Consider the following 25,779-nt stretch of genomic DNA (forward strand, 5'->3'; position numbering starts at 1 on the left):
GGAACTTAAATGCACGCTTTCTGAGTCACAGCCTACTCTAACTCCTGAGTGTATTGGCTGTTTTGGTGTTCGGGGGGGAATTAACATAACTTCTTTAAATGGATGTTAAATGATGAAAGCAGGAAGCAGTGAGTCAGTGTTGGGAGGTGGAGGAGGCGACCTGGGACTCCAGGCGCGTATTTCATAATTCATAATACGGAACATGGTGACGCATTGGGGGACCTGCTGCTGCTGTGAAAAAGTCCTTCTTTCGCTCGTTTAGTTTGGACCTGATTATGAATCAGTTTTTCCACTTTTTTCTCCACAACCTGACAAAGTGAAGAAGATATGTCCGCTCAAGGACTGTTAAGCACTGTTTTCTCATGCTCGCTAAGCCCCAAAAGTATTGCCAAGCGGAGACTGAGGCAGACCAGGAGCTTGGACTCGGCGTTGATGCAACATTGCGGTACCGAAGCGGAGGAGACGTCGACTAAGGTCAGTTGACTCGCCAGGTTTGATTGACTGACACCACAAATATAGGCTAACCGGATTTTCGGCGTACTTCCTCTGGTGTTAAATGTATTAGAAGAGGTCGCAGACAGTGATGATGTTTGTAGGCGATTTTTGTGTGAAATGTTTTTGATGCTGACATGTTTTACTAAACTGTGGAGATGCACGTGTCCTAAAATTTAGGTTAGAATACAGAGAAATATTAAAAATGTTTTTTGTACCTAAGCGTGCAAGAGCGAAGCACAAGAGAGAACTTGTTTATACTGTTGCAAAATTCAGGAAGTAGTTGAAATTCCCATATGGATGATATATAGCCATTTATTATTTTATCTCAATTTTGCCTTTAAGGAAAACACTGGGAATTCGCTTTCAACAAATTTATCATCATCATTATCATTTATATTATTTGATTTATTTTTGATTTTCAGGTGGGCTAAATATCATAGGAAAATCCTCAGTATTGCAACATCACCAAGTCCATGACTAACAGAGCTCTTAGTTTCATGATGAGATGTGTAGACTTTTGATGCAGTCTGTGTGTCTCGGGACAGTAAAAGTGATTCAGCTGGTTGCTTTTGTCAAAGTGATGTCAGCACAAGTCTTTGTCTTAACCAGCTCGTTGAACTTTGACACATTTGGCGAATCTGACACAGTGAGGGAAATCGGGTCAAAGCACATAAAAGGACAGACGTTTCTTTAGTATTAGTATTTTGCTATTATATTTTATTTAGCATCCTATATAAAAAAAAACACCCCTGTTCTTACTTAAGAACTCATGGTAACTGTTTGTATTGTATAATGGAAATGCATTACAGATGTGACATTCTAATAGCTTCCAATAAATGCCAGATATCTGGTCTCTCTTGCAAATCAGAGCCTCAGAGCCTTCAGAAATTCAGTTTTCAGGGAATCTGAATGAAGCTGATCTAAGCTGGAGACACACCCTTTGTCAGCGAAGACTTTAATGTGATTTATGACTTTTTGGAGTGTGTGCATGAGTTAGCATGCACTTTTTCTCTTTTTTCTACTGAGCATTGTTGAATGTTCCTTGTGTTGCAATAACAAGCTTAGACGTGCAGGCAAATAACAGAGTTACTTTTAGTAATATTAATTTAACTGAGAATGTGAGGAAGTATTTACACATTTATAGAAAGTGCAGCTGTGCAATTCCAGCGCAAAACTAGGAAGAACTTCAGTCCCTTGAGCTGAAATCTGAAGTCTGAGATCATTTCTAGAGACCCACGTGACTGGTGTTAGCTTGCAGCGACAAGTGCCTTACTGTATGCAAACTTTATTCAAGGTCACAAATCAAAGTCACATTTTCTGAGTTTGTCCGACAAGTGGTTCATTCGGAAAGAGTCGAAGTCTTCTGCAGAAATATTAGTAAAAGCAGGCTGACAGTGTTTTCGCCTTTCCACAAAATACTGCTGTATCTCCACCCACTAAATTCCCCAACTTTGTTTTTACTAGTGTTTTTAATTACTTAAATGCCAACCGCTATTGATTTTGGATAAGAGAAGATCACACAGGCAAACAGAGGGCTTATAAAAAATATAACACTGGTTGACACTGCTTTCTAATGATGACATGATTCAAATGATCAGGATGACTGGGAACTCATTGGTCCGTCAGTGTGATCCTGACATTAAAAAACACAATCTTTTCTTGTTTAAAGGGATGTGTCAGAACGGTATTTTTGATCTATGTTATTAAGTGGTTTGCTAGCTCCATAGGTTGAATATCATTGTGTTTTATTAGTGGTGTACTCACTCAGAATCTCAACAATCTGAGTGGAGATGGAAAGCAGAGACATCTGGTTTACATGAAGAAAGCCTCTCTTTCTCACAGTACAGCAGCATGACCTGATCCTTGGCTACAGTCCCTCAGGCACATATTTCTTCCCACTAGAGACTGTCCGACAAGAGACTGCATGGCATGGGGCTAAATCTGCTGGCTTACAACTGCAGCACTATAGTGTCAAGTTTAGTGTCTGATAAATGGAAACCAATGTAAACATATGTGCAAAATCATTGTTTTATATCATTTTGTCTCACATTCATCTTTCCACTGGTTACATAATAGAAAAGTTACGATCTGCTTAGTGTAAGTTAAACTGTATTCTCAGCCAAAATTCCTGGATACTTACACTGAATAACTAAAACCCATTCATAATCTTGGCTTCCATGAGCTGTTAAAAGCTTATGGATCACTTCTTTGTTTGTTTGTTTTTTTGTTTATATTATAGTTTCAGGGATTCCCCCCCCCCTCCCCAGTTCTGATCTGTGTATGGTGCTCAAGAGTGCCAATGAGAACAGCATGGTCCAACACATTCTCAGAAGACAGGACACTGAGCACTGAAAGATTTATTAAATTAAATAATTTAATAATTTACTAAAAATCTAAAGTGTGCTCAGCGCTTCAATATCATGACAGTTGGTATGACTGCCCAACGCTAAGTCTGTAACTTTTTAATATGAGTGTGTTGGTTCTTTCTCATGTCCTTATAAGTACGTAGACTCAGTTGCAGTCATGGTAAGCGTCCATTTGAGCTGTTTTTGATTTTGCCTTTTACTGGCTGCAATTGGACTGGAGATATCTGAAAAATGTTTCCTGACTTTTAAATCGGTGATGTGAAAAACTGCATATTTGAAATCATTAAGTATCTTTTTTGGCACTCAGTTTTAATATCGTTCACATGGAAAGTCACAGAGCTTTTGAAAACTTGAATGACTCAATAGAGCCAGATTAGATATCCAGCTATAAATTAGATCTAACATGGTAAATGGCAGGGTTATAACTGGGTTATTGCTTATCAAGCCTTTAGAGGGAGCCATGCATCATTTTGCAGGAGTAATGTAGCGAAGAAATGAGGATATTCATCACTGGAACAATGATTAGGGCTTGTTAGGAGATAATCTCCAAATGATATCCACACTCATCTTGAATTAATTAGTTACTTATTAGTATATATTTTACAAAATGTCTGCAATTATACTGTTATCAACTTTCATACTTGCACTGTTCATACACAAGATCATTAGTCCGTCATTTGCTTAAGCAGCATGGCTATTGGGTCACATTATTTATTAACTTCATGCCAAGTAGGAGGAGGCTGAATATATAGGTTGATAGATTTTGTCAACAACATTAAAGCAAATTTGTTTCTGATGACTAGAGAGCTTCTTAATCTATTCAGGCCTTTTGCATCATTATTTATGTATAGATACTGACATAGAGCCTCAATTCACAAGCCACCAAGCATGCAAGCAATTTTCAAGCTTTCTAAAACTGCAGTGTTTGCGGCATTAAAGTTGAAAATGAGAAATCACAGTGAGCCTCAAAACACATCAGAATGGAGCCCTGCGCGCTGGGTATATTGTTTCATGTAGAAAAAGAAACAGTGCAGCTTTGGCGTCATCTGCATTCCTCTAAGCATCACAGCACAGAGATGGCCTGAAGGGGGAAAAAAAGAAAAGAAAAAGAGCTTGCAGGAAACTCAAAACTGCACTCTCGAATCTCACTAAAAGGAATTAACTTTATTAAACGCTGGAGGAGGCATATTTAAAGTGAAATCGAGCTTGTTTTCAGAACACTGAAGTTAGAAAATATAGAACTAACAATAGCGCTGAAAGCATGACTGCAGTTAGAGCGCATAAAGTGCCCTTTTGAGTCACGTTTGTGACTCACAACTGAGTACGAGGTGTCTCACCAAATTGTCGTAATCTTTCAGTGTGCACGTAAGCGTTGCGATTTCAACAGGAACATGTGGTTTCTGAAAATTAGCTCTTAAACTTTGACTGTTGTTGCATTAACTTAATAGGAACCGTATTGTAGCGGGGTAAAAATTCCAGCTGTTCCAGCTGTTGTGTTCCCAATGATATGACAGTATGATTATCAGTCAAAGGAGCTTGGAAAGAAAAGCGTCTGGACTTCTTTAAGTTGCTTGAAGACGTTTCACCTCTCATCCGAGAAGAGGTGAAACGTCTTCAAGCAACTTAAAGAAGTCCAGACGCTTTTCTTTCCAAGCTCCTTTGACTACGATGACCTGGATGACTGAGAACCTTCACAGACATGATTATCAGTCAAAATATGTTCCAGTGGATATGAAAAAAGCCTTTAAATGTATTATTATTGGTTATATCTGTTAAAAACAGTGTAACAAAATGTCATAAACCACCCTTTTTAATTGTGAATCCCTGTATTCACGTCTTTTTCCGAAACTACCTAATGTGGCGTGTACAATAAACAGTTGCTTAACTAACACATGAGCACGCACACACAGCGTTCGTCTATCTGTTTATTTTTTAGCACTTTAATGATTAACCTGCTACTATGATATTCGTTTTAGAGTAAATTCGATTGATCTCAGCTGTTTCTCAAGTTTTGTGGAAGAGCTTGCCGGTGATTCAGTTATTACTGCTAAGCTGTCCGAAGAGCTCTCAAAGTGATGGAGGATTTCTCCACCCAACATTGCTATCAAAATGTTTTGTGTCTGTCTGGCGTGCTGCTTCCTGTTTATCATCCCAAAGCATTAAGAAAACTCATTTCCAGAGAATAAGTCTCAGCGCACTTTACAAGAAGATGTGGAAGAAAAATAAACAAGAAAAAGAAATTTGAGGCATGACTCTAGTACAAAGAGATCTACAGGTTTTAAGCCTTGCTTTATTGTTCCTGTGGAAGAAGTAATTGAACTAAGCAAACCTGTAGATTGGAAAAAGTTTGGAATTGCAGATGAGAATGAAACTTTGTCTAAAACACTCAAATATTTTGAGTTTGCTTCTCGCAAGAAGCCTCTGCTTTCCAGAAAGGAGAGCTTAGATTTGTTGACTTTCGTAAAGCTGGGATTATAAAGTAATTTCAAAGTTAAATATTCATTAACTCACAATTGTCTGTAAGTAGAGAAAATTAAGTACTGTGGCTATTCTTGGTAGAAATGAGCATTTATGTAAGATTACTCCAAAGATGCAAAGCAGAATGCTCATTTAAGTAGATGTTGTTAACATCTCTTTTCATCACTCTCCGCTGCGAACAAATCAGTGAACAGACATGTTGACGTTGAAGTGTATGGGTACTACAAAGGTGTGGTACATTGGAGGACTGCTTTGTTGCCTGTGGGCCATAACAGCTTGGCATCACCCACATGGAAATTACATTAATTTTACAGGATAAAATCACAGTGGCTGTTTATGAGTTGAAGCTCAGCATGTTAATTCTTTAAGTGTATTAACATCAGAACATTACTGTGTTAATAGTAATAAATACTTGAGTTTTCGGGAGATCATATCACACCTAATAACCGAAAACGGTTCACATGCTTTTCATCTCTGTAGCTGCTGGCCCTTTATTCTGACTACCAAGTTCTGCAGACACAATTCAGAAGCTTTAATTTCAGCACTATGTCAACGGTAGACTGCGCCAGCTGCTGTCATGTTATGTCAGTGTGGACGGGTTTCACCTAAGGAGCTGCTACAGTTTTGACTTATCATACAGTAGCAGGTAAAAGTGGAGACGTCCGAAGCAACACTAATGATGACCCAGTTCTAGTGAAGTGAGTACCTCAACCCAGCTCCTGAGGACATGAGTCAAGGGACTGTAGGGTTCATTTTCTCAACTACTTGTGCAATTCAGGATTGTGGGTGGGGTTGATGCCTTTATAAAAGACTCATATTGAGTGCAGATACAGATGAAGCCTATCTGCAGCGAGCACAGCTGTCTGCTGGATTTAACAGTCTAGCCCTTATTTTCAAGCTATTTAACTCTAGCGTTAATGTTCTCTGGCAAACGGCTAGTGTAAAAGCTTACATGATATAGGAAACGTGAACTCATCAAGCCAAAGGTTGCAGCACTGTGCACCAAGCAAAATGGCATATTATTAATATACCAATAGGTCTAGAGCATATCCCAGCTAGCAAAATGCCCAGTAAAGTAAAAGAACGAAGTATTAAAGTATTATTATACTTTAATATACTCTTTACTTGCTTTTTTAAATTCATTTACTTATTTATTTTATTAGAATTGGGTTCCCAAACTTCTCAGTAGCAACAGTGCCTGGCACGGCCTTTTGGGTAATGTAGTTCTAAGAATGATTGACACTTCTGAAGTATCGCGCAAAGCGACAAACTGGCTAACCGTGCGTGCTTCTGATGTACCTGCAGGTATGCACTTCTGTGCTTTGGGATTCGTTTGTTTACTTGACACAAAGAGAGCTGACTCTTCCTGTCGCCCCCTCCCTGCCAGGCCTAACTTTATTTATGAGGCTTGTAGCAATGTAAATCGTACCCAGAACTTGTGTCACTTGCCAGTAGACGTGAGGCCGGGCAGTGCTGGCTGTAAACATGTGGGTTGCTTGTATCAGGGACGATGGTGTGAAATCGGTTAATTTGGCACTAATGGGCTCTGAGCGCAGTTGAAGGGTCACTTCTCGTCCGCGGAGACTTTGTGATGGGGGATCTGGAGCGAAGCATCACTTACGCTGTGAGTAATGTTTCAGAAAGTTAGCGATCTGAGCTGTTGACGCTCTGAATGTTTCCTAAACAGTTTGCAGAGTACATTTGCAGGCATTAGTGTAATGACATAAACTCAGGACGTGCGCTTATGCCCGACAGACTTTAACGCTTTTGATCCGTACGATTTTAATAGAGGTAGCATCACAATATTTCCACTCATGCACCTGCACTTTTACTCAGCATACATTATGCGTCAATATTATTAGCCTTATCTTATGATGACTCAGTCCTCTAAATAAATGTATTTTTTTGTTTGGTTGTTTCGTTTTTCAATAATGGAGGTTTAATAATGGTTGCAAAAAACTACAAACACAAAGGGAAATAACAGCTGACATCCACCCTTGCGTGCAAAAATCTGTATACCAGTGTTGAATGTAGTTGTTTCATTGCTTATTCAAATCTAATGCAGAATTCACTGTACAACTCTCCAGCAAATAATGTTGACACAGTGTAAGGGCTCCATAGAAAGCTCTTCCTGTAATGCCCCATTCAATGGCTTCCTGAGCACTAAAGAATATTCATCACCCCTCTGGATTTTGTTTAAGGGTGGTTGATTGGTGTAATCTGAGCTTTCAATCTAGCCATATTGTACGAACTACCTTGCACATTTCCTCTCATTGTATTCGAGGAAGCGCTATTGTGTTTCAGCAAGGCTTTGACTTAAATTTAGGTCCTGCACAACCGGGTGCACCTGTATTTGAGAGCTGTGTATCAGTGAAGCTGGAGTGTTTCAAATTTAAATAGATATTCAGATCAGTTGCTATAAGAGCATATAAATGGATTAAGTTAATCACTTGATATTAACGTACCAGTAAATTGAGGATAATGCCCCATCAGGGACAAACATGAGCAAACGGTAATTCCACCTTTATGATGACAGCTTCTGTAGCATCTTAAAACAGCTTTTTAGCTCTGAGGTCACTGTAATCTGACTAATTTGAAAAATTACAAAAGGCTACTACAAAAGGCAGTAATTGTCACAACCTGTTAATGATATGAAAAAGCACTGAATGAAATCTGTTCATGTTTGGACATGACAGAATTGAACCTATTGGCTAAGAGATATTGCATAAAAGAGGACGGTGCTTGGAACTGCACAAAGCAAATAAGTGGCTCTTTGTTTCTGAGTACTGTAACAACTGGGAGAGACTGTGGGAACCCAGCTCACCATCACATCAGATACATGGAGTGCGTTTCCACTCCCATACAGTCACAAAAGAGGAATGTGTGAACAAAGTGACATAACTGCAAATGTGACTTACTCATGGCATTTATGCAACTGCAGTGTTAATGATTTAAGGTTTTAAGTGTGTAGTTTCTGTCCAATGGTCAAAAAGGTAATGCCAAAAAGCTTTGTAAAATGCTGACAGCTAAGATAATATTTATCTACCACTCATCCATCTCAGGGTTGTGAGTGATCTGGAGTCTATCCCGGCTGCCACAGGGCAAAAGTATCTCCTGCTCATTGCCACTTTGAAAGAAAAGCCCTTTATTTTCATGTATATATTATATACAATTGATCAGAACTGTTGTAAATGGCAAGTAATGATTATAGGAATCACTAATCATACATTTTTTAATGGAATATAGTTGTACACAAAAAAAAAATTTAAAAAAATCCAAGCTTATCACATTAAAAGCGAGACTGAACGTGCATCTAACATTTAAAGCTGGCAGCAGAAAAGAGTCACAAATCTATTGTGATACATGCCAAATACAGGTTATTGACTACTTTTCTTTGCACAGTAAAGAAAATATGTTTGTCATAGAATATTATTTGCCCGTGCATTACAAAATGATTAGATGCTAAAGAGCAGCTTCTTTCTATAGTAGTTCCATAAATTAATATTTTTTATCAGTTAGAATTATGCAAGATTATGTGCTGTAAAGAGGAGGATATCTAAAACTGTTCCAATTCTAGTTGGTACACTTAAGCACTGTTTTTTTTTAAGTACTTGGCAAGTAGGTTGTTCCAGCATGTTGGGGAACTTCCCACACTTCTCCTGCGGTTTTAGGCTGTCTGCATTGCTTCTGTCTCTTGATATCCTAGACTGACTCGATGATGTTGGGATCAAGAGAATCTGTGTGGCCCAGGCGATCTGTTGCAGGACTCGTTGTTCTTCTTGTCACTGAGGATAGATTGTGACTGTGGCTAAAGGTTTGGGCTCGGTGTCATGCTGGTGAATGAATTAAGACTTCAGATGCCTCTCTGAAAAAATGCCTGCGTCTTAAACTTTTTCACTGCTTTTATACTGCACATTGTCATACTGTATATGTGCTAGATAATGGTATGCTACTGTTACACAGCCCTAATTCTCATTTAATGGGAGTGAGCCACTTTAGTGTAAGCCTTATCCCGATAATGAGTTACTAAGCTTCTTTGGAAAATGGCTCATATGACTGGCTTGACTGTACTGGATCAAAGCAGGGTAATCTCTGGGATGGAGATGCTCAGAGGATGAGTATTTCAGATCAGATTATTTTCCTTGTCACTACTCCAGTATAAGACCTTTAGAATATCTGTAACAGTGTTTACTAATGAATCATTTTTTGTGAAATGGCTTTTTAGACGATAGACAAGCACCTGCTAAAACTGTACACACTATACTAAATTGAGCTAAAAAGAAATTAAGATGATGCATTTCACATTTAAGGGGAGCTATTATTGCACAGTCAGTATTGGTGTTCAGCTGATCTAGTTAAGCTTTTGCTTTTTGTTTGGTTTCCAGCAGCTGTGCCCTATGGCAGCGTGTTTTTAGGTGTTGCACAAATCCATATGTCAGTTTGTTTCATTCAGATAAAAACAGTTATGCCATGAGGCTTTTATTGTGAAAAAGAAAGGACTCTGTAGTTCTGTGAAAAACTGAGTACTTAGTACTCAGTATGAGTAAGTATATGATGATAATCACATGCACTTGATTAATTTGTCATCAGCAAGTGTGACCACCCCTATTAAAGCCTAAGTTTTTAAGGTTTTTGTTGATCTGGTGTAATCGGCGCAATGCCGCAATCTTCACAGAAGTGGAAGTCCCAGCAAATTCATCCAAAGGTCAGACTCAGAGAGTCAAAGAAATTGGAGAAAAAAAAACTAAGAGCTACATGTCAGTCTTTACAGGCCTCAATTAGCATGCTAAATGTTATAGTTCATGACAGTGCATTTAGGAAAAGACTGAACAAACACGGCTTGTTTGGAAGGTGTTGCCAGGAGAAACCCTCTTCTCCCTAAAAAAAAACTTGGCAGCACGGCTTATCTTTGCAAAGTTGCATCTGAACAGACCGCAGGAGCTCTGTAACAATCTCCTTTTGTCAGGCAAGACCTAAGTGAAGATGTTTGACGAAAACCAAACACAGCATATCAGAACAAACACCTCATACCAGCTGTTAAGCACAGTGATGGAGGGGTGCTCTGTCCTCAGTCTGTCCGACAGCTACAGCTAGGCCAAAATTGAGTCATACAACAGGACAACGATCCAAAATCACAGCAGCAATTTGCAACAGAAAGATTGAAAAAGAAAAGTTGGGCCAGGTGTTGCATTGGCCAGTCAAAGTTCAGACTTTGGAACAATGTCTGCAAACCTCAATGAACTGCACCGTTGTACAGGATAGTGGGCCAGAATTCCTCCAAAGTGATGTAAAAGACTATAAAGTCATATAGAAAATGAATAATTCAAGTTATTGCTGCTAACGGTGCATGCTATTGAAAGATGGAGTGTAGTGGTTTTTTTCTTTCACAGGAATGCATAGAGTCTTGTGAACACTTTCTTTTTCACATGACTGCATGTGTGTGTGGACAGATATGGATGCAATCTGTAACTACACTGTATGGTGGAGGCATACGGTCAAAAGGCCTCACATTACTGGGGCACAAGTTCAGTCAGGCAGCATCACTAATGTCAACACCTCATAATTCTTGTTTCGACATGCAGAAAAAACATTTGCGATGGATTACATAAAGCGTTTAATACAATCGCAACAAGAAATGAATAACATTTGCACATTGCAACCTGTTTCTCCCGTGCAGTCTGTCAGTTTCCCTCGTGGGAAACAGTTTTGATGATTTTCAGCTGCCAAGTGAAGCAGAACTGCAAGTGTTTGTCAGTTGATGCACACTGCCATCTGCAGAGAGTGTGACAGGTCATGAACGTATGACACAAATTATGGATGTAATTGTCTGATGTGCTTTAAAACCTGCATGTTTGTGTTTGCCCTCAGGGTGACTTCACTTGGAACAGCTTGTCAGGAGGCACTGTTGGCCTCAAGCCCGTCCCCCTGCAAAGCCTCTCAGAATTGGAGAGGGTTCGTCTCCAGGATGTGGCCTTCAAGCGATTGCTTCGGTGTCATGACCTGGGCTGCCACATCACCATCCCTAAATGTATTACCACACACAGACACACACACAATTACAGGCCTCTTCTTGTCTCCCAAGTTGTTATTCTGTCTCAGGCAAGAAACTTTCTGAAAAAACACATGCTGAGCAACAGATGGGAAATGTTCCTCTCTCCCTTTTCTCCTTTTTGTTGTGTAAGGGCGTCATACTCATAAACTCATTGGTTTAATGACGTGAGTTCATCTACGTTCTCCAGTAATAGGCTGAATCATTTCTGGATTCCACTACTGCTGCCCTCTATAAAGAAAGCTTTTAAAAACTGTTTATTTTCTGGTGAGCTGTCTTGGTTTTTCTTGTTTCAAAATTGTCCCTGGAGTCTGTAGTGCTTTGAAAACGCCATAAATAGAGTACATGTGAAAAATGTGCTGTTTTCTGAAACGGAACAGTCCTGTAAATTAAGATTTGCTTTGCATGTCATTATCTTGACATTTTTTATATAGTTTGTTTCTTAGCTCTTTTGTGTAGTGATCCTGAGAATATCAAGTGGAGCAGACATAAACAGAAACATATTATCTAGACCTCTGTTTTTTTTTTTTTACCTGTGACTCTTTTTTTAGATGGCCACAAGCACAAGAAGACACTCAGGAGGAAGTTGGATTCATTATCTAAAGAGAGGAGTAAAGACAAAGGTAACATGATCAGGATATAGTCTTAATTCTGGTGCTTTAAAGGGTAGTTTTCTCCCAATTTTCTATTTACAACATGAAGTAATGGCAGCATAGCAGGAACTTTGGTGCTTTCAAGCACTTCTTAAAGATAAACACAGCTATCTTTTAGGTCTGTAGGAGAACCACTGAGTCTTGTAAGACTTTCATTCCCTTCCAGTTTCTAGTCTAGTCAGCCTGTGACATTTTAAAAAATACTCTTTTATCCCTTTTGGCTGAAGCTGTATCGACTCACTGAAGCCGACAATCTCAGCTTTTTATACCCACGGAGCACTGAGCGATCAAAATCAGTACAGAGAGGGCTGTGATCTCCAACCACCACGCTGCCCCGCCCGCTGCAACAATCCAACAGGAAAGTGATGTTCTCTGTCAGACAGGCAGTCGAGGGAAATAACTAAAACAATCTTAAGTGGTGGCTTGTTCGTTACAGCCTATCCTCAGGCATGCCCAGCCCCCTCTTTCCTCTTTTCCCTTTTTGTTTACAAAAGCACTTGGGAAAGTATGTGCTCCCTCACTCTGAATATTAAGTGTGGCTGTAGAACAGTGTTCTTGGCATTTATCTTGAGCAGGATTTATTTAAAAATATATATTAAATGCTTTCTACGGAAACTAATCCAGAGAGTAAAATGGACAATACGCTGCCGTGATTGACACATCTAAAGAGAAGCTTTCTGTTGACTTATATGTGAACTTTAAGTCTCGCTGTCTTGCTCTTCCCCCCTCACATAGACACCACGCCACAGGCGTTTGGCATACCACTGTCGCATGTCATATCCAACGACCGCATGCACAAGCTGCGGCACGATCACCCGCGGGAAGAGCACAGTGACCCCACTGAATTGATGCTATCCTTCCTTCATCTTACATCTAGCTACAAAAGGGCTAACAAAGAGCTCTCCAGCAGCAACTCGTCACTGAGCTCCACTTCTGAGACCCTTAATGAATCACCACTGCCCAGCACACCAGACATAGCCCCACGGACACGCAGACGGGTAGGCTTCCCTGTCAACAAACCTTACATACACTGATGTAGAATAACAAGTTATTTGTCTGATTATGCTTGCACTCGAGATTTCTTTGAGAATTTGTGACCTTTTTAGATGTTCCCCCGGAGGCTGATGATGTGGCCATTCACAGCATATGATCAATTGCTTTTCCAGTCATTATACTGTCACCCATCTGCTTAACAGGGCGGAGTGTCTGTGGATTGCATCACTGACCTTGATGACAACCAGTCTCGGCTCTTGGAGGCACTCCAGCTGTCTCTGCCAGAAGAGGCAGCTGGCAACACGAAGAAGCACCATGACGAAAAGCTCAGCCTTAACCCTATTTACAGACAGGTGCCCAAGATAGTGGACCAGTGCTGCCAGCACCTGGAAAAATACGGTACGTAGTGCACAAGTAAAGGTACATAAACACAGTGCAGAATACCAAATTAAATTCTATAAAATGTACAGTAATGCACCTCACAGAAGAAGGTCCTGGGTTCTAATCCACCATCTGGCTGGGGTCTGTGTGGAATTTGTGTTCCCCTCAATGTCTGTGTGCGTTCTCTCTGGACACTCTGGCTTCCTCCCACACTTCAGAAACATGTAGTTAGTGGGGCTAGGCTAATTGGTCATTGGAAATTGGCCTTAGGTGTGAATGGTTGTCTGTCTCTTTGTGTTGGACCTGCGAAAGATTGGGGGCCTGTCCAGGATGTACCCTAGCTCTCACCCTATGGCAGCTGGGATAGGCTCCAGCCCCAGCAGAAGAAAATGGATGGATGCAAAATGTACAGAATATCCCCTTAAACACTTGGTTAAATGTTCATTGTCTTGCGATGCAAATGCCTTGGAAGTAAAGGAGCATCTTTGTCTTTGTTTAGCCCTACAGACAATTGGAATTTTTCGTGTTGGGAGTTCCAAGAAGCGAGTACGACAAGTAAGACGTCAGCTTAGCTTTTTAACACCTCTGCACTTTATCCACGGGTAACCTTTTAACCATATCAGTTGTCACAATATTTTACCCAGCTTCGTGAGGAATTCGACCAGGGATGGGAGGTTTACATGGATGAAGAGCACAGCGTCCATGATGTAGCTGCATTGTTTAAAGAATTCTTAAGAGACATGCCTGAGTCACTGCTGACAAAAGAACTTTATACAGCCTTCATCAATACAATGTGTAAGAAAAAGACACACACAATAAACAATCCACTATCTTCTGATTACTTTGAAATTAATGTTAACTGTGTGTTTTTTGTTGTTGTTGTTGTTATTGTTCTTTTCTTCTACAGTGCTGAATTTTTTACAGCAAGACAGTGCCATCCAGCTCCTGGTGTTTATGCTTCCTCCCTGTAACAGCGACACGCTACAGCGCCTCCTCAGCTTGTTGTCCACTGTGTCTGCACATGCTGAAGACAGCCTGGACAGTGAGGGACATAAGGTAGAGGCCGGTTTTTACAGCAGTCTAAAATGCTTCCAAGAAGCACAAGCTTTTGTGTGATGAATTTTATATAAGTGTGAGGTAGCACACAATGAGGTGATGATAATTTAGTTAATAATTTTGTCTTCTTTGCTCCCAGAAGACATCCAGAGTTTAACCCTTAGGAACTGCCTCTTTTGGCAAGAACTCACATTTTATAGCTTGTTGATTCTATCGCTGAATAGGAAAAAATATGTTAAATCACAAAACAATCTCATTGACAAACTGCTGATACATTGTATCCCAACTGCCATCGGAGGGAAGTCAAAAAGATATGCAGTACATCTGAGGCCTCTTATTTTTAATTTGAAGGAAGGGACATACCAAAACGCAACACCTTTATGGACAATATGGTTTCTTTAATAACCATTGAGTGAGGACATAAACACTGCACGTTGGTATCATTCTCTTCTGTCTTAGGGCCAGATTTACTGTTGTTCTGTGCAAAACCCTCAATTGGCTTTTTAAAAGCTACTCTTGGGATTTACTTAATACGCACAGTGTCAATTTTGTGGCTATAAAACATGGACACATTTTGTGGATTAAATTTCCCTCTCATGGTTCAGAATTTAGAAGATGAACAAAACATAAGCATTAACTTCATAGGTTTTGAGGTGGAATAAGTATCATTCAATTAAGTTTATTTCACAACAGTCAACAACAACGGTCGCCTCGAGGCAAGCATCATTTAATGAAATTTGGTAAATGCTCTTTTCACTGCGTGGCAAATAATAAACCTAACTGGAAGGGCCAATAAGTGTAAAAAATTAGGGAGGAGATTATTTAAATGAATCATACAAATGTGATTTACTAAGGACTGTTGCAGGCAAATTAGTGCAAATTACACCATTATTTAACTCGGGAAAAAGCATGTCTTATTTTGCGCCTGATGTGGCTGTGATAGTTGCCGCTAGGAACGTTAATTTATTTGAAATGCCAACAGGAGATGTTATCAGAATGAGTGCGTAATTGCTGTGGGTGGATTAGTCAAAGTTGTAAGTGCGGTGGCAGAACTTTGGCTCTGTCCTTTGGCTCTTCGCTGTTTCCTCCCACTGAATGTTTAGAAAAGCACTTCACATATTTCTTGTCCTCAATCACACTGGTATTTCAGTGTAACAGGGCACAACTTAACATGGACACGCAGTGGAAGGGGACAATAGTTTCCTAAAACAAGATGGATACAAACCGTGATGTATGAGAGGCAGCAAACGTACTTTTTACAGTGAACAAGGTAGTTTCCAGTATTTTGTCCTTCAAGTCACATTTCTACACAGAGATCAGCCCATACAGTGATAACTGCAGAGAGTACAAAAGCCTGTACATGTCTTTACTCAGCAGTGCATACACACAGTAGGGGTAACTCCATTAATATTCAGACAGGATCTGATGGCAAACAGTGTTTTGTGTTGTTATTCTGCACATCTCACAGGACAGCTGTTACAGATTCCAGGCGTATAGGTTTGGTTGTATTAAAGCAGTTTTTCTCCACACCTGAGCTGTCAAAGCTAGCCAAAGAGCAGATGGCCCAGCATCCAAATTCCCACAAAGTTCTTACCAGTTTCTTACAAATATATAAAACGTTCTCCTTAAGCTGTCTTCAGTAATTTGCTCTGCTCTTGGCAGCTTGTGTTGGTCATTACTGCAATGAGCCGGCTATGTTTGCATGAATAACTTAGTGCCTTATTAGTAGATCACTTGCAAAAGCTTTCATGCCCACAGGTGTTTTCTTTTTCCATCTTTTTTTCAATTGCAGCTAATTTTCCCTGCAAAAAACCTGATATAGATGGATCTGCATATTTGATTTGACAGATTTTTCACAGTAGATCTCATCCTGACATAATCCTAATGGGAATTTGTGACTCCTCCTGGACTCGAACCAGCGATTGTTCATGTTTTTGCACTGTTATGTCATGTTATGCAGCACTTTGTTTGAGAATTACGAGACAGTTAAAGTGATCAGCTTATCCCAATATGATTATTAATCATCAACTCAAAAGCAAAATATGTGCAAATACATTGATATAATGAAAGTTTAGTTGGAGGATGTGTTTGTTCAGTAGTTTAAACATGTTATGAGAACTCTGTGTTCTGTTTTGTTTAGGTTACAGGCAACAAGATGACATCGCTTAATTTAGCTACCGTCTTTGGACCCAACCTCTTACACAAGCAAAAAAACTCAGACAAAGAATTTGCAGTAGAGAGTTTTGCCCGTGCAGAGGAGAGTGCAGCCATCATCGGCGTTGTCCAAAAGATGATCGATACATATGATACGCTGTTTATGGTAAGGGCTCTAACTGCAAACTAAGATGTTAAACATTCTTAAGGTTTTCTTTGGTCAGTCAGTGTTTGCTGTTGTGTCTTGTGCAAGTTCACCCAACTAGATATAAAAATCGACTTCAAATAAAATATGATTCCAGCCTCTGTTTTGTTGGTGTGATGATGCCAGGATCCTCATCTTCATTATCTACATTCTCTGTTTTTCAACTGAAACCTCAGCCGAGTCACACTTTAGTTAAACTATCTGAAAATTATCTGTCAAGAAAATCAGCAGGGTAGAAGTCAATCAAACATGTATTTACATTAATTATTTTCTCAGTGCACCTTGCAAACATCTGGTAAATGACTCACTATAAACGAGCAGTGTAGGCTTTTTTTAAACCCTTCTGGGGGGCATCATCTAATTAATATGGAGAAGAGTTTCGTTCTGATGCGATTAATCATGTTAAGGTTCACAATTGAGGAAGGAGAATACAAACCACCCATGGTCCAGAAGGTCTTGGTCAAACAATGATTTTAATGACTACACACGTGTGGGAAGAACACTCTGTACGCCGACAGCAAGTGATCTCCGACTTAATCAAAGCATAAACAGATATTTTATAGCATCAGGGTTTGATTTACTGACGCCCCTTCATGCGTCACAGATACATTTTATACATAGATCAGATCAACACCACAATGACTTTTAACCCAGAAGATCATCTTCTATTTTCATGGCTGGTACTTTCCGTTCTTGTCTTAAAGTGAATTGTTCCTCTTTCTTGCCGAGACATGACTAATTTCTCCTCTAAATAAATCTAACTCATGTGTGTGTATGTGTTGACCCCACATGCTCTTTCTCAATTCACCTGTTGCACTTCTGACCTTTTACCAGACCTAACCTTACCTCTCCCTAACTTATCCTTTTTGGGACTCTGTAATCAAAAGCATGATCCTAATTATGTTCTTAACTTATTGACTTGTATTTATATATATTCTTCAACGTCCTATGTGTTAACTTCATTTTAACCTCACATTTCCTATGTTATCACCTGTTTTTGGTATAGCCTTTTATTTCATTTTGCTCATTTTAATGTAACAATACCTTCTAATTCTAATTTATCAGACTTAACCAAAATATATGCTTTCCTTCCTCTTTGGTCCTTCTTTAAGTTCAGTTAAAAGCTAAATGAATTTGAGGCCTTTTGCCTGGAATCAATACTGTCATGTGTGTTTCTGTGTAATATCTGTCTGTGTAAGCCTACATTATAACCACTTCTTCTAAAGATCAAAAAAGAAATCAAACCTGTTCTCCTCCTTCAACCCTCACTAATTTTCCCCTAAGGATATCTTTTTGTCAACGTGTCCCACAATTTCCCTCTAAGATTTGTGCACAGCTTTGAAAAACCGGCATTGTATCTTCTAAACAGGATTCAGTTCTTTAATCCTTTAACCTTAACATAAAAATAACAGTTTCAGTTTTACCATATCCAAATGATCAAAAACCCAAAAGGTCCTAAAATGATCCTAAATTATTAAACAATTAAATTATTAAACCCTAAACCCCCCTTTATCTTGATACATTTCATGTGTCAAGATACTATACAAAACTTAAAAATGCTCAGTTTCCCCACTCATGATCCAATCTATGTCATAAAAATAAACTTAAAACAGAACAGTTATCAGTCATGTGTTTCTTCAATTAATGATAACTGAGTTACATCAAAATGTTTCCCCTTTAACATTTGGCATTCTCCCAACAATATACTATAATCCCATAATCTAACCCCAGTCAACAAAACAAAACAGAAATTTTCTCTGGTAAAAGCAAATTGTTTGTCCACATTTATTCATCCTCACATTCACTCACACATTCACTCCATATTTTTGCTAATAGTGGAGCTTCCCGCGTCAGATTCTCCACCCTCAGCAAAATGAGCTCAGTCATTTTTTATTTTCCATAGGAAAATATTTCTTTATGCTTTTGGACTGGATTGACTCGCATAAAATCCTTTTTACAGGGACTTACGACCTGAATAGTCCCCAGGTAGCTTTCTCCTCAGCCAATTGTAATCTGGAAAGCCCCCTTATATTTGCTCTTCCCGAGAATTTTCAGCGCCGTTATTCACTGTTGCAGGCCTGCTTAAAACAGAAATGGAAAAAATAGAGCTGATTGTTAGCTCATAAAAACAAAACAAAATCACCTGACAGGTTTTCTTTAAGTGCACTGTTACAAAATAATGGGCCCAATTTTTAGACATGTCCATGTTTCCTAAAACTCCCTCTATTAAAAACAAAAACAACAACAACCCGAACCTAACTGACAGAATCAACCCATCACCACAACAACCTCAACAACCTTAAACACACAAAAGTTTTGCCACCACATAATTTCACCTCCTCAATACACCGAAAGTCTCATTAAAACCACACAATTTGCACACAAAAATCACCCCCTTATGCTCTGTAACATACTTCAATTCAGCATAAAACATAACCCCCCTTACAACAACATATCACTAAACTATAAATTTCCTACCCAAATCTGTACTTCTCTTCTCTGCTATGCTTCCTCTTCTGAAAGTCACTTCCTCAGTCACACACACACACAGGAAGTTCCTTCGTCACCACTCACTCCAACTAATTTGCATACTGAGTCATCTCTCAATGAGTTGCTGTAACAACAGAAACATATGTTTAAACATTCCCAACTCATTAAATCATTTTATTTCTTTCTACAGTGATCACTGGTTTTGATCACTCAGTACGAGAGAGCACTCCTAAGTCACTCTTTTAAAACTACTTTAATCACTTTTGTTTACATAACTCACTCCCTTTGTCATATGGCTTCTTCTATTCCTCAATTACAAACTCAAATGCATTTTATTAAACATTCACACCATTGTATCATTCATACAAAATAGCAAGCTGTTCTTCATTGCATATGTTTGTGTTCTTAGCCAGGTTTAATCAGTGTCTATGCATTAAACTCCATGAGCTTGTCTTGTCTTTATAAGGTTAATGCATTTTCTGTTTGTGTATGTGAATTTGCATATGTTGCTTTTGCAGTGTGTCAGACTCCTGCACAATTCTCCACTCAAGCCGTCAGTTGTCTTTCCCAAATTTGCTAACCCAAATTTTAAGTTCCCACCTTATTAACAGCATTCCTGCTCCTCAGCCAGAAGTTAGGGCCCACTTGTCAGGTTTATGGAGACATGGCGCTGTGAACAATTCAACCAGAAACTTGCCTTGGCATGTCCAGTCAAGTTAACCTACAGGTTTCTTCCGACCGCTGCATGGGGAGAATTGATCCAGGTCTCTTTCGCCCCTAAAGAAACACAACTGAGACATTTTCATTATTATCATAAGTACTTAAACTACCCGTTTCCCTCTCTCTGGTCAGAAATCCCAACTTATGTCATGTATATACGTGTAAGCAGGTCTTCATTGCTTTTCCTATGTATTTTGTTAATGTTCAGTGAGTGTAAGCTGCTTTCTTCATTGCCTCTATATGTTATAGTCAGGTTTAATTCATGCATCTTTTCCCTGATTTCTTAATTCAAAACTATCTCACTTCTGATTCTTTCCAGAAATAATTTCACATGTAACACTTTGTCTATGTATGTTTTCTATTCTTGTTTACCTCTTTGTTTGTGACGGTGGACATCTCTAAACCATCATGAGTTCAGGCTTTCATTTCAATCCAATTACACCCTGTATTCTCACAGTCGAACTCGTCCGGCTTCGCCTCTCACTGGTCACTGTCCTCTTCTCTCAGTGTCCCTTTGTTGTCTGGAATTCCAGCAAACACAGTCTGTTTCTTCTCTGTTTCTCTTCAGTATTTTCCTTTTGGATCAAGTCCCAGCCTGGCAAAATACCACATTCAGTGCCTTTAAACAGTCATGTCACACTGTTCTTACCAGCCTGCTGTCCACCGTGCATGTTTCATCACGTGGTTTCTTCTTTTCTGTTGATCCTCTCAGTCATCTCTTTCAAGATTAACGAGTCAGTTGCACTGTCTTTTGGCTGCTGTTAATTCTTGAAGTCCACGATGTTCTGTCGGTCTTCATCAGGAGATTAACTGTCCTTTGAGCTTCTTCTCAGGATGGGGACAAGTGCGAGGTCAAGCTGTAAAATTTTAAGCCAAAATCTGGCCTGTTTTCTCCCAATTATGCTACTCTAGTGGTTTTGGCGCCGTACTCAAAATTCCAGGTTGAGAGAAGTCCACCTTTATTTATCTGTAATCTGTGTTAACACACTAAAACATACAATTAATATCCTTTTCATTTCTTTTCTCAAAACCTCCATTCGCTTTATCTGCCTAAAGTTTAACTCATCTGTTTCTCTCTCTGGGTGCTCACTCGTCACAGTCACTTCCTTTTATGCGCATGTAACTTCCTGTCACACACACACAGCTTCTCAGAGCAGCTCAAGCTGCTTTTCTGTTTCTGCAGGCTAATCAAACTTATTTTGTATTTACAATCTACAAACCCTCTGTAATTCTACTAACTTTTGATCTAAAATGTAGCATCATTCACACAATGATTTCATAATCCTCTCACACACACACCTTTTAAATAAACTAAACTCTTATAACATCACTCATGCATCTCTTAAATTAAAAACACTTTCAAACTTTAAAACATCCTACTTTACATCACCAAAGAAATACCTCTCACACCTTTATTCATCATTCAAAACCTTCTAGTCACCGCATTCACACACTTAAAGTGTGACCAGAGTTGAGGAATATAACTCAAAACACACTTTCCTAAGAGTATTTTAGACATGCTTGTCATAATCAAAAAGAGCAAGTCAAAAACAAAAAACAAACGAAAAATTGAAACCTCCATTAATTCTCACCGCACACACAAGAAATTGAAAAAATAAACCACACCAGCAACTAATGCTGGAGAAAAGTTACTACTGAAAGTAATGTGTTAGTCTTAAGTATATACAGTGCACTCAATATATTTATATATCTGCATCCAAACTCAGTCAATTACTATACATCCACTACGGCAACTCAAAACTTTATTTATAGTCCTCTAATAAACATAAATGGCATCTTAAACACACACTCTACAATGTTTGCAGCAGTATTTGTAAAACCAACTGTGGCTTAAACAGTTCACTGCTTACTAATTTGCATTTTCACACTCACACACACACATCTAAAAATAGCAGCAGGCAGTCAGTGCATTACTGACTCGACACACAGAGATCTCTCACACCAAATTTTCTTATTCTATATTACAACGACGTCTTATATTTACAACCACTGTCAGATCTGTCAGCTTTAGCGCCTACACAATTTCGACAAATTTAAAATAACCGCCCAGCGGATAAACTCCCTGAGTTTTTTGCGACCAATTCACCAGTATCTGTCCAACAGTTTCTGGCCTCATCTCTAAAGTCCCTAACACAATTTAAAAGCGTCAACCAACCCAAACTTTGCCTGAAGCTCTATTTTTGGCGTTTCACAGCCAAGGCTTACCCCGAAGTGTTAGGTTAAAGTTACACGCCCGAAGTCCAACTTCTTCTGACCAAAAAAGCGCAGGTACCGTTCCAAACGGTAAGGAGACTAACTCCTAGCTTCATTCCAGGATGCCCTGTACCCCACAGTTAAGCCAAACTGAACTAACCCTGTTCGCCGACAGGTCAATGTCGCGCGTCCACGACAAGGAGGGAGCATAACCTCCGGGCTCTGCGCTTCCTAGAACCCCCACGGTTCCGTTCTAAAATAATTTATAATACTTTGAAACAACAATCAACACCCAAAACAAGTGTATAACTGAGGCAGATGCAACCTAGTGGTCAATTTGACCGCTCAGGTCCACTCTTATGACCAAATTTGGACTCTATCCAACAAAATAACCAATTCCCTACCAAACTACTTGAGACTCGAACTCAATTTCTTTGGGACTTCCACCCAGTATTTAAACTTTTCTTATCAGACTCTTAACTGCTTTCATTTCTTCTTAGCAGAACTCTAACTGCTTCAACTCATGAGATTTTTCATCAAAATCAAAACAGACATCCACCAGTAATTTCAGTGAGTAGACTTAAATTTTATCATATCCAATTTGGCACACTTTGGAAATAATTCAACAGGTAGTGCCTTACCTTTTGGATAAGCCGGCTTATGCCCACTCACTTCGACCACTGGAATTCATGTCTGCCCGTCAGACCACCTAAGACCAAATTTCTCCATCTACACCTCCAATTCTCCCTCCTCAACCACCGGACGAAGCCCCCAAATGTTAAGGTTCACAATTGAGGAAGGAGAATACAAACCACCCATGGTCCAGAAGGTCTTGGTCAAACAATGATTTTAATGACTACACACGTGTGGGAAGAACACTCTGTACGCCGACAGCAAGTGATCTCCGACTTAATCAAAGCATAAACAGATATTTTATAGCATCAGGGTTTGATTTACTGACGCCCCTTCATGCGTCACAGATACATTTTATACATAGATCAGATCAACACCACAATGACTTTTAACCCAGAAGATCATCTTCTATTTTCATGGCTGGTACTTTCCGTTCTTGTCTTAAAGTGAATTGTTCCTCTTTCTTGCCGAGACATGACTAATTTCTCCTCTAAATAAATTTAACTCATGTGTGTGTGTGTGTTGACCCCACATGCTCTTTCTCAATTCACCTGTTGCACTTCTGACCTTTTACCAGACCAGAGGCTCACTGAGACTATATGTATGTTTTCTACTAAATAAATGTTTTAACCAAGAACCTCTACTTAAACCTTAATATGAAATGACCTGATATATAAGTGTTTTGTAAGCATGTATTGCAATTCCTTCTATGGCTCCAAGTCACTTGCACAATAGATTGTCCGGACATCGCGCCGAACAAAGCTTCCGACCCCCAATTAATTGACCGAGCTCCAACTCTTTAATAAGCACAGATATGCATTGTGTATAAAATAGTCATAACTGCTTAAGGCCTTCTTAAAGCTATCTGTTACATTGTTAAAGCCTCGTCTTAGCCTGCTGCTCAAAATAACTTCCACTTCTGCAAAACTCTCCAAGCCTGTTTCCTGTCCTGTTACTTTTAGCCTTTCTGAAAGACACACTGTTTAAACCTCTAAACACAATATAAACTCCAGATTATATTATTAATGCAATGGTAATGATGACAATTATTTAACAATAGCAGTAAAATAATTTCCCTGCTCCACAATCACCAAATCAATGAGTGAGGATGAAGGAGAAACCAAATTTATGTCTTTTTTTCTAGGTGCCCCCTGACCTGCAGAATGAGTTGTTGATGAGTTTGCAGGAAACAGATCCTGATGTGGTGGATTATTTACTGCGGAGAAAGGCCTCACAATGCTCGTGAGTTTCTGCCTTTTGTCTCATTGTGCATTTATGCGCATGCATGACTACTTAAATGATCAGAATCAAGCACACATTATAGCTCGTGGTCACAGGTTTTTCTAGAATTGAGTGTTTTTGTCCAAACATACCCATCCATTAATATATTGCGTCTGCTTTGTCTTCACAGAGAGCCCAGCCTTAGGTCAGAAGAGTCGTTCTCTCTGACTGACAGACGCTTGTCCAGTGACTCACACAAGCCATCTAGTGGAGAGGTTTCCCCCTATGACAATAACTCCCCCGTCCTGTCCGATCGACCGCGGTTTAAATACACAGAGGACGGCAGTCTGCTCTCAGACAGAGTTCCCAGACAGGACAAACTCAGAGACCAATCAAAAGACAACTCTGGCAGTACCTCCCCTACACTTTCTACTGACAAAGGTGAACAAAATTCATTTCAACCATAGTTTTAATGTATAAAGTGTAACTTGAAAGATCTGTGGAATTTTCTTCCTGAGAGTTCACTCCCACATCTATGTTAGCCAACAGTGCCTTAAAGTCACATTAAAGTCACATTAAAGTTCAGATATAATGAATACATTTGTAATATGAACATAAAACAGTAAACATGACAGTATATTTCCAAATAATAAAACATGATAACTTCTATTTTTTATGGTATCATTTTGATGCTTGAAATACTCCCAAGGAGGCGTTTATTTCTCTCTTTAAAAGACAAGATGGTCACATGTCATTAAACATTTCCATAACTTCCAGTATCTAATATATCTAAGATAATTTCTTTGTAAACGTCACATTGCCAAGGCCAAAAGGAAACAGAAAGAGGCTTAAAAAAGGTGAAATAGCTTTAACCTTCTCATATTTTGCATTGAGATAATATGCATTAAAGCAAAGAAAGTAATCCTCTTAGTTCTTTTGTTTCTGTTAGAGACCTCAGCTGACAGTTTCTGGGACACCTGGCATGAGCTGTTCGGAAAGGATTTCACTGGCATCGCCGGTAACTGAATCCATTTTACATGTTGCTCCAGATGGTCTTTGGATATGGAATAAATGCTGGATGCTAATGAATGTTTTCTCCCAGGATACCTTGGAGACGTGTCGGAATGTGACTCATACGGCTCATCCGAGGGGCTGAGCAGTCACCAAGGTAACAACAAGCTGCCTGTCAGTGCAACACAAATGTCATTGGGCGTTTCGGAATGCAGGCCACACCCTCCGGTGACTCGCTGCAGCAGTGGTCCTGATGACCAAAGAGAGCAGAGACATCCAGAATCGTTATTATTACATCAGGCAATGAGCAGCCAATCGGGAGCTGTTAGCTCAGACAACTTAGCACAAAGGACAGGATGCACTGAATGTCCATTACTCCAGGTCAGGACTGACAGTTTATCTTCCCTTAACTGCTCTCGACCTCTAAGAGAGACTCATATTTCTCACTCCACACCCTCCCTCTTAAAATCTCAGCATGACCCCCAAATCCCACAACAGTCCCAGCAGAGCGCTGACTTCAAGATTGTAGATACAGCAGATGCCACTGGGCCTGGAGAGGAAAAAGGCCCTGATTCTTCAAACTGGCAGAAAGAGAGGTGGCATATATGGAAGATGATGTCAAAAGAAAATCCAGAAGCTCTACCAGAAACGTTGGTGTGA

At 39.5% G+C, this 25,779-nt stretch overlaps 1 protein-coding gene across 1 annotated transcript; it reads left to right on the forward strand.

The window, feature by feature from the left end:
- Positions 1-280: 280 nt before the first annotated feature.
- On the forward strand, positions 281-25,779 carry LOC146616150 (rho GTPase-activating protein 6). The gene is made up of 13 exons (XM_085373994.1): positions 281-474; positions 11,208-11,367; positions 11,940-12,011; positions 12,777-13,039; positions 13,238-13,433; positions 13,915-13,970; positions 14,060-14,210; positions 14,323-14,471; positions 16,612-16,791; positions 24,032-24,129; positions 24,299-24,549; positions 25,058-25,126; positions 25,211-25,779. Exons 1-13 carry the CDS (start codon positions 328-330, stop codon positions 25,777-25,779), a joined length of 2,361 nt encoding a protein of 786 aa, XP_085230120.1. The 5' UTR covers positions 281-327.

This window comes from Diplotaxodon limnothrissa, linkage group LG16, assembly GCF_057381915.1.
Source record: "Diplotaxodon limnothrissa isolate DT_005_m linkage group LG16, D_limnothrissa_male_GT1.1, whole genome shotgun sequence".
Taxonomy (NCBI): domain Eukaryota; kingdom Metazoa; phylum Chordata; class Actinopteri; order Cichliformes; family Cichlidae; genus Diplotaxodon; species Diplotaxodon limnothrissa.